Source organism: Mixophyes fleayi, chromosome 8 (assembly GCF_038048845.1).
Source record: "Mixophyes fleayi isolate aMixFle1 chromosome 8, aMixFle1.hap1, whole genome shotgun sequence".
In the NCBI taxonomy this organism is placed as follows: domain Eukaryota; kingdom Metazoa; phylum Chordata; class Amphibia; order Anura; family Limnodynastidae; genus Mixophyes; species Mixophyes fleayi.
Window position 1 is genome coordinate 45,330,863 of NC_134409.1, and position 9,056 is coordinate 45,339,918.

The 9,056-nt window shown below is 41.3% G+C and overlaps 1 protein-coding gene across 1 annotated transcript; it reads right to left on the reverse strand.

Moving 5' to 3' along the window:
* Positions 1–3,343: 3,343 nt before the first annotated feature.
* Positions 3,344–5,219, reverse strand: LOC142100232 (uncharacterized). The gene is made up of 2 exons (XM_075184164.1): positions 5,170–5,219; positions 3,344–3,752 (listed from the first exon to the last, which is right to left on the reverse strand). The coding sequence occupies exons 1-2, from the start codon at positions 5,217–5,219 to the stop codon at positions 3,344–3,346; spliced, it is 459 nt and encodes a 152-aa protein (XP_075040265.1).
* Positions 5,220–9,056: the final 3,837 nt, after the last annotated feature.

Here is a 9,056-nt window from a genome sequence, read left to right on the forward strand (position 1 = left end):
AGCTTTGATACGCAACTCCTACAGGATTTAGGATATGAGAATCACTGATGTGGGCTATCTAGTAATAGCACTTTGATAATAAAACTCATATGATAGTGTACTATATGTATTGCTTTTTAAGAGACTGAATTTTCAACGTGTTATGAAGTTTATATCTTACATATTCTGACTGTTTGGATGTAAATGTGAAACAAAAACACCAATTTGAAAACAGCTAATGTATGTAACAGCTATTTTTTTTTTATCAACAATCCGTATTACATTTGGCAGCTGAAGCACCTAGAAGGTGCTGCTAGGTAGGAGGACCAGTAGGAGTCTGCGGAGGTGGAGGCTGTTGAAGAATGTAAGCATCTGGAGTTAAAAATGTTTGTCATTTTTTGTTATGGGGGACCAGCATTAAAGTGTAGTCATCCGAATATGTGGATTTCACACCTGGAATTGACCCTGTGTTTTGCATGACATGACCCTTACCATGTAATATTACACTTCAATCCTTCATCCCGGCAAATGCGTATATAAAGTACATCCAGTCAAGTAATATATGTTAGTAAATATAACTAGATTTTGCTTTGTTTTTGCCTTTTTGGTAAACAGCTAAAGAAGGCAGCCAGATTGGGATCCAACATGACTTGCATTCCGACACCTCTAGCCATGCTAAAAAATTCCCCATCCATAGCTTTGTTTTTGTTATAATATGGATTATTTTTGATCTTCACAAAAGGAATTGGTTTCCAATTTTGTGTATAATTTGTTTTAATAAGTGCCCTATTTTGAAAATAAAATATTATTTATTTATAAAAAGCTATACATTTGTGCATAATCATTCTCATGGATCTCTCTACTGCTTAGGACACTGTTGATCACCTGTTATGGACTGGAATAATATCAGGCCTAGTGGGCGGTTCCCACGAAGGCCTGGGCACGTGACTTAGCTGAGTCAGGATCATACGATGCTTAGAGAATAAGAACACAAGGCAATGGGTCTGCTTAATAAGTACTTCAATGAATATGAGCATTAGTACATATCAACACATGATAAACAATGCAGCAAATAGTAGTGAGATGTTAGAGATAAGCAGATTGTCATATATAACATTACAAGGGATGGTTAAACATAAAACACGACATTACTGCAAATTTCAAGGAATATATATATATGGACATAAATGCAAGTATCAATGAAACACATAGAATATGTATTGCATCCTCTGAGCACAGAAGGAGTCCACGGCTGACTACTAGCAGGGTTCTGTATAACGAGAGTTGGTAGATCGCCACACCAGGACACAGTGAGATGACAATTGGAAACAGAGTTCTGTACAAGCACTGAATAGACTTAGCCATGCCAGAGCGCAGCACTGATGAATACACAGCAGGTAGTGGGTGCCGCGACAAGACACAGTAACAGGAATGACAGCCGGATTCTATGCACGTCAGAATATGCAAGTAGTCACGGCAGGGCGTGGCAATGGTTTTGTACTTGGCAGCAGTCAGTATGCAGCATGGATGGGTAACGATGTTCAGGGTACCACAGGGGTCCGGTAATTAGTAGAGATTAGCACTACAACATATATGCAAGGTAAGAGTCTGATCACCGCGGTGTGTAGAAATAGCAGCATCAGCGGAACAGCCCAGACGTTATCAAATAAGTTCTTGTACAGTAGTATAGGTGAGATGGCAGTTCAGTATATCACAGTGATGAAAATCTGCACACTTGGCATAATAAACAAAGTCTTATAAAATGATGCGTAAAGATACTTGCAAACAGGAGGTTCCAAAGATGGTGCTACCTGCACTTGGTTGATGAAGCAGGTTCACCCACAGGGAATCCAACAGGAGAGTTCAGGAATACACAAGGATCAGAGAATACACAGGAGTCCATGGAGTCAGGCTAGCAAACAAGTTGCACTGACAATGAGCAGGTGTCAGTGCTGAGTTTAAATAGAGCAGATTTAAATGACCCGCCCTGAAGGTGAGTCATGATCCACAGGAGAACAGAACAGACAGGGAAAGTAGCAAACCCTGGACAGGATTGTTACAGTACTCCCATTTTAAAGGGTGGACTCCGGACACCTACGATAGTTTTTTAGGGAATCATTTCCGAAACGGTTTGAGTAAACGAGGGGCATGAATGTCTGAAGCTTTAACCCATGAACGTTCCTTAGGCCCATAGCCTTTCCAATCGACTAGAAATTGCAGTGAACCTCTGGATCTACGAGAGTCCAATAGTTGTTTGATCTCATACTCAGTTTGATCTTGAGAAGTAGCCGGAGAAGCTGTGACATTTGAAAATTCATTTTGTACTACCGGTTTTAGCAGAGAGACATGAAACACATTGGGAATCCGCAGTGAGGCTGGAAGTTCTAATCTGAAAGCTGCTGGATTGATCATCTCGGAGATTTGGTAGGGACCAATAAACTTGGGTGCTAGTTTCATACTAGGAACTTTTAAACGGATATTTTTCGTGGATAACCAGACCTTATTCCCTGGAAGAAGTGGAGGAGCAGGACACCTTTTCTGATGGTAAAATCTTTTAGCCCGAGCAGCAAAATTCTCCAGTTTGTGTCCAAATGAGAGAAAACTTGCGTAGCAGGGAATCTACAGCAGGAACGGTGGAGATAGAAGTTTGAGCAAAGGTAGGTGGTCTGGGATGACATCCATACCTGACGAAAAAGGGTGAATTACAAACAGCTTCATGGAAATGATTGTTATGGGCGAACTCGGCCCACGGAAGGAGTTCCAGCCAATCTGCTTCGTGAGCAGACACATACATTCTTAGGAATTTTTCGAGCTCTTGGTTTGTCCGTTCGGTCAGGCCATTAGATTTAATGGTATGCTGGGGAAAAGTCCAATCTAACTGAGAACAAAAGGATCTCCAGAACCTTGAAACAAATTGTGAACCACGGTCTGACAGGATATGGAGTGGACAGCCATGGAGGCAAAATATTTCTTTGACGAAAAGTTCTGCCAACACTGCGGAAGAAGGGAGTCCTTTGAGGGGAATGAAATGAGCTGCTCTCGAGAAACGGTCTGTCACCACTCAGATAATCATATGAGCTTTGGAGGGAGGCAAATCAGTAATAAAGTCCACAGATATTTGAGACCAGGGTACTTCAGGAACAGGTAGAGAAATAAGAGGACCGAAGGGTTTATGTTGAGAAACCTTATGTTGTGCACATTTAGAGCAGGCAGAAACAAATGATTTTTTATCTTTCAAGAGGGATGGCCACCAATAGTACTGGGTCAGGAGTTCTCCAGTCTTCTTGACTCCAGCATGTCCCGAGTAGCTTCCCAGAAGTGTCACATTGAGACAAAACTGCACCAGTGCCCACAGAAGATGCATCTAACTCCAAGAAGAAGGGACGTTGGCAATTAGGTCACTGAAGAATAGGAGCAGAAGAGAAAAGAAGGCTGACTTTAGATGTTCAAAGGCTGAGATGGCCTTGGGGGACCAAAGCTTGGGATTAGCTGATTTCTTGGTAAGAGCAGTGATGGGGGCAATAATGGTAGAATTCCCCTTGATGAATTGTCTGTAGTAGTTGACGAAGCCAAGGAAGCATTGGATAGCTTTCAGACCAGTGGGCAAGGGCCAATTCACAATTGCTCTTAGTTTAGCCGAGTCCATCTGAAGGGCTGTGCCTGAGAGGATGTACCCTAAGAAAGGAACCTGAGGTTGCTCGAAAAGGCACTTTTCTAATTCACAGAAAAGGTTGTGTTCTCTCAGACGAGCCAGGACTTGACCTACATGTTCCCTATGTAAAGGGAGGTCTCGAGAAAATATCAGAATGTCGTCCAGGTAGATGATGACGAATTGATAGAGAAGGTCTTGGAAAATATCATTCATGAGGGTTTGGAATACAGCTGGAGCATTACAAAGCCCAAAGGGCATTACTAAATACGCAAAGTGCCCATCGTGTGTGTTAAAGGTTGTTTTCCATTCGTCACCTGCTTTAATACGAACAAGATTGTAGGCCCCTCGTAAATCTAATTTAGAGAACACAGTAGCACCTTTGATGCGGTTGAAAAGCTCAGAGATGAGGGGTAACGGATACCTATTCTTAATGGTAATAGCATTAAGGCCTCGAAAGTCAATGCATGACCGGAGGCCGCCATCCTTCTTCTTAACGAAAAAGAATCCAGCTCCAGCTGGAGAGGTGGACTTCCAGATAAATCCTTTTTGCCGGTTTTCTTGAATATATTTAGACATTGCTTGGGTCTCAGGAAGAGAAAGGGGATATACACGACCACAAGGAATAGGTTTGTCAGGGAGAAGCTCGATTCCACAATCCCAAATGCGATGAAGGAGAAGCTTGGTTGCCTCCTTTTGTTGGTATTGAGGAGGTAAAGATGGTAATGAAAAAGCAGTGGTTAGATGAAGAGGTACTACTTTCTAAGACAGTGAGACTGACACCGTGATCCCCAGGAAAAAATTTGAGCAGTATGCCAGTCCAGAGTTGGGAAGTGGAGACGTAGCCATGGCAAATCTAACACAAGGGAGTTGATGGTCTTTGGAAGGACTTGTAAGGAGATTTTTTCCTGATGCAGAATTCCAATCTGAAGGGTGAGAGGAACAGTCCGGAACTGAATGAAGCCTCCTGGTATATTACTGCCATCGATGGCTGTAAGGCGTACAGGACGTTCCAATGGTGTAGTAAGAATATGATATTCCTCCACCACAGTAGTAGCAATAAAATTACCCGCTGCACCAGAATCCAGAAAGGCATCAAGCGGAATAGAGATTCCCAAAAAACAGGAAAACAGAAAATAAGAGGTTCTCTTTGTGACAAGAACTGTTTAGGGAAAAATCAAACAGACCTAAAGGGGTTCCCCCTTGCTCTGTTTGGCCTGAGCGTTTTCCCAGACGAGTAGGAAAACTACTGATGCGATGGGCCTTCCCTCCACAATAGAGGCACAGATTATTCTTAAATCTTCTCTCCCTCACTTGGAGAGAGGCTGGACCTACCCACTTGCATGGGTTCTTTTGGGGACAAAGAGGCCCCTGAGTTCTGGAAAACAGGGCGATGATTAGGACACCGGATCTGTTCCTTTTATGGAACCCTCTCCTTGAATCGAAGATCTATTTTGACACATAGCGAGATCAGATCATCCAAGAAAGATGGGAGGTCACGCGCAGCCAACATGTCTTTTATTTTATCAGATAGGCCTTGCCAGAACGTGGCCACCAGCGCTTCATCATTCCAGCGCAGCTCAGAGGCCATGGTCCTAAATATGATGGTATATTGCCCCACAGAATGAGAGCCTTGTCATAGACGAAGAATTCCTGAAGCTGCACTGGAAAGCCGACCAGGTTCATCAAAAATTCTTTTGAAGGTTGTCAGAAATTCTGTATAATTTTGCAGCAAGTGGTCATTCTTCTCCCATAGGTGTGAGGCCCAGGCCAGGGCTTGACCAGAAATGAGGGACAGAATGTAGGCAATTTTAGCCCTATCCGTAGGAAAGTTTATGGGTAATGATTTGAATTGAATTGCACATTGATTCACGAATCCTCTACATGACTTGGGGTTCCCATCGTACATTGGAGGATTAGGAATTTGTGGGTGCAAGGTAGTTGTGTTTGCAGAAGCCGAAGACTCAGCAGAGGTCTCAGGTTTATAGGAGGATGCCGGAGTGTTCTGAAAAGAATCCAGACGAGAGGATAAACCCTGTAAGAACTGCATGAGGTGATCTTGATTGGTCTCTTGCTTTTCCACTCTCCCTACTAGATGTAGAAATAAGTCCTTGAGAGAGGGATCGCCCATGGTGTTCGTTTTTTTTTATGGTCAGTGCAAACTGTTATGGACTGGAATAATATCAGGCCTAGTGGGCGGTTCCCACGAAGGCCTGGGCACGTGACTTAGCCGAGTCAGGATCATACGATGATTAGAGAATAAGAACACAAGGCAATGGGTCTGCTTAATAAGTACTTCAATGAATATGAGCATTAGTACATATCAACACATGATAAACAATGCAGCATATAGTAGTGAGATGTTAGAGATAAGCAGATTGTCATATATAACATTACAAGGAATGGTTAAACATAAAACACGACTTTACTGCAAATCACAAGGAATATATATATATGGACATATATGCAAGTATCAATGAAACACATAGAATATGTATTGCATCCTCTGAGCACAGAAGGAGTCCACGGCTGAGTACTAGCAGGGTTCTGTATAACGAGAGTTGGTAGATCGCCACAACAGGACACAGTGAGATGACAATTGGAAACAGTTCTGTACCAGCACTGAATCGACTTAGTCACACCAGAGCGCAGCACTGATAAATACACAGCAGGTAGTGGGTGCCACGACAAGACACAGTAACGTTAATGACAGCAGGATTCTATGCATGTCAGAATATGTAAGTAGTCCCAACAGGGCGTGGAAATTGTTTTGCACTTGGCAAGTATGCAGCATGATGGTTAACGATGTTCAGGATACCACAGGGGTCCGGTAATTAGTAGAGATTAGCACTATAACATATATGCAAGGTAAGAGTCTGATCACCGCGGTATGTAGAAATAGCAGCATCAGTGGAACAGCCCAGAATGTATCAAATAAGTTCTTGTACAGTAGTATAGGTGAGATGGCAGTTTAGTATATCACAGTGATGAGAATCTGCACACTTGGCATAATAAACAAAGTCTTGTAAAATGATGGTAAAGATACTTGCAAACAGGAGGTTCCAAAGATAGTGCTACCTGCACTTGGTTGATGAAGCAGGTTCACCCACAGGGAATCCAACAGGAGAGTTCAGTAATACACAAGGATCAGAGAATACACAGGAGTCCATGGAGTCAGGCTAGCAAACAAGTTGCACTGACAATGAGCAGGTGTCAGTGCTGAGTTTAAATAGAGCAGGTTTGAATGACCCGCCCTGAAGGTGAGTCATGATCCACAGGAGAACAGAGCAGACAGGGAAAGTAGCAAACCTGGACAGGATTGTTACATCACCATCTTGTCCTACACACCTTTAACTTCATTTTCCTTTGTGACACAGTTCTTTCCTGGTTCACTTTCTTCCTATCTTACCAATCCTTTGTTGTTTATACCTCTGGCATATCCACCCCTCCACTCCCACTATCTGTTGAGGTCCCACAATGCTTTGTTATCAGTATTTTTTTAAATTCATTTTACACCTCTAATCTTTGGGCACTAATTAGCTAATTCAGACTAATGCCACCTGTATGCTGATGACAGCCAAATCTATATCTCTTCCACTGACCTCTCTTTTTGTACTATGTTGTGTAAATAACTGTCTTTCTGCTATCTCCACATGAATGTCACAACACTAACTAAAGCTGTACATATCCAAAACAGATATAATTATTTTACCTCCTGCCAAAGTCCCCACTTGAGCTCAAATCTCTCTCACTGTCAATAACAACACAATTTCCACTGTCTACCAAGTCCGCTGCCTTGGTGTCACACTTCACTCCACCCTCTGCTTTATTCCTCACATCCATATTCTCTCCCAGTCCTGTCGACTCCAGCATAAAAACATTGCCAGAATCTCATTTTATTACTCAACATGCTTCCAAACCTCTTATCCATTCTCTCATCATCAAGCTATAGTTATTCACAATCTGGGCAACATGTACCCTATGGTAAACATTGGCAAATGATAGCCAGCTATATTGATGTGTAATACCTTAGCAACATGACATCCTATTTTGGGGGGCTAAAGTAAATTTCACACTGTAACAACCAAAATATGAGTGGCGGATTATAAAATTGGCAACATTAGGATTTGGATATGATTTGTGTAAATAACATAAATGATATACACTCTGGAATGAATGTTGTGGCCAAAGTTGCAATTATTTGTAATGTATCTTTGAAAGGTATCATATAAGTCACATACTGTTAGAGGTGCCAAATTTAAGAAGACAAAATAGACAAATATCAGATACAATTATTATATAGTTACTATGTACCTGGTGACATTAAAAGTCATAATAAGGGTGGATTGCAGCTAAATCTGACCCACCCCTTGCACACTCACAACATCAAGACAGGCCAATGCCGTGTTCTCCATGGGAGTGAGGTCGGGTGGAGTGAGAAGTCCGCCACCAGTCTGCCGAGCGTGGACCGTCTGGTCCCTCACTTTTTGTTTAAGTCTTTGCTTAAAGTCATACCGGCTGTGCAAAATCAGTAAATATATTAATGTTTTACCCTCTATAAAATTTAATTTTTGGCTGAAAAAAATCCAAGTTTTATATATATATACACACACAAAATCCAAAATATGTGTTGCCCTTGTTGGATAATTGTAAGAAATGAAGAATCACATTGTTAACAAAAGAACTTCACACAAGAAATAATAATTAGACAATTTACAAGTTGCCATCAAACATAACAAAACATAGATATAAAAGTATGTATCTCTCTCTCTCTCTTTCTATCTATCTAATATATATATATATATATATATATATATATACACATATGTATCTAATGTGTAATGTAACAGTAACCTGACCTATGTTTGCAGGAAACAAATATATTAATGAGTTTAGATAAAAATTATTAAATGTTACCGTTTTTTGACCTCACTCGCTTTCCGATGACATGAAGCCGCGGCATTGACCTGTCGTGTTATATCATCCCATATTTGTGTTTTTGAAAAGGGGGAGAGCTGGCGTTTGATGGAGTGGAGCTTATACACAGCAAGCGCCACTATAATTTCAACCTTGTGCTGGATAAAGTTTAGACTGGGGCCGGCATTCTCATCTGATGTTTTTACAATATTATAAAGAGATGCAAAAAGACAGGCCAAAAGTAAGCTGCATTTCATGGTCTTTAAAGGACAGAAAGAGGCATAAGTACTCACCCAAATACAATATAACAATCTTTCACAAAAATAAATTTTTATTTGCCAAATAACAGTCTTCTTGGGAAGTTTCCTAATAGAGGCAAAAAGACAGGCATAAGTACTACATTTAAATATGCTTAATTGTTTTAATATGAAAGTCCCCCCCAAAAAATATATATATTTGCATGGTTCATCCAAACAATGCACTCCTCTGGCTCCTACTATGTTTTGCAGTA

Bases quoted from the DNA above. Each gene is read 5' to 3' on its own strand.
- LOC142100232 (XM_075184164.1), bottom strand. From the start codon at position 5,219: ATGGCCTCTGAGCTGCGCTGGAATGATGAAGCGCTGGTGGCCACGTTC. The intron at 3,753-5,169 runs GCAAGGCCTATC...CCCTTTACATAG, and splicing joins GCGCTGGTGGCCACGTTCTG to GGAACATGTAGGTCAAGTCC.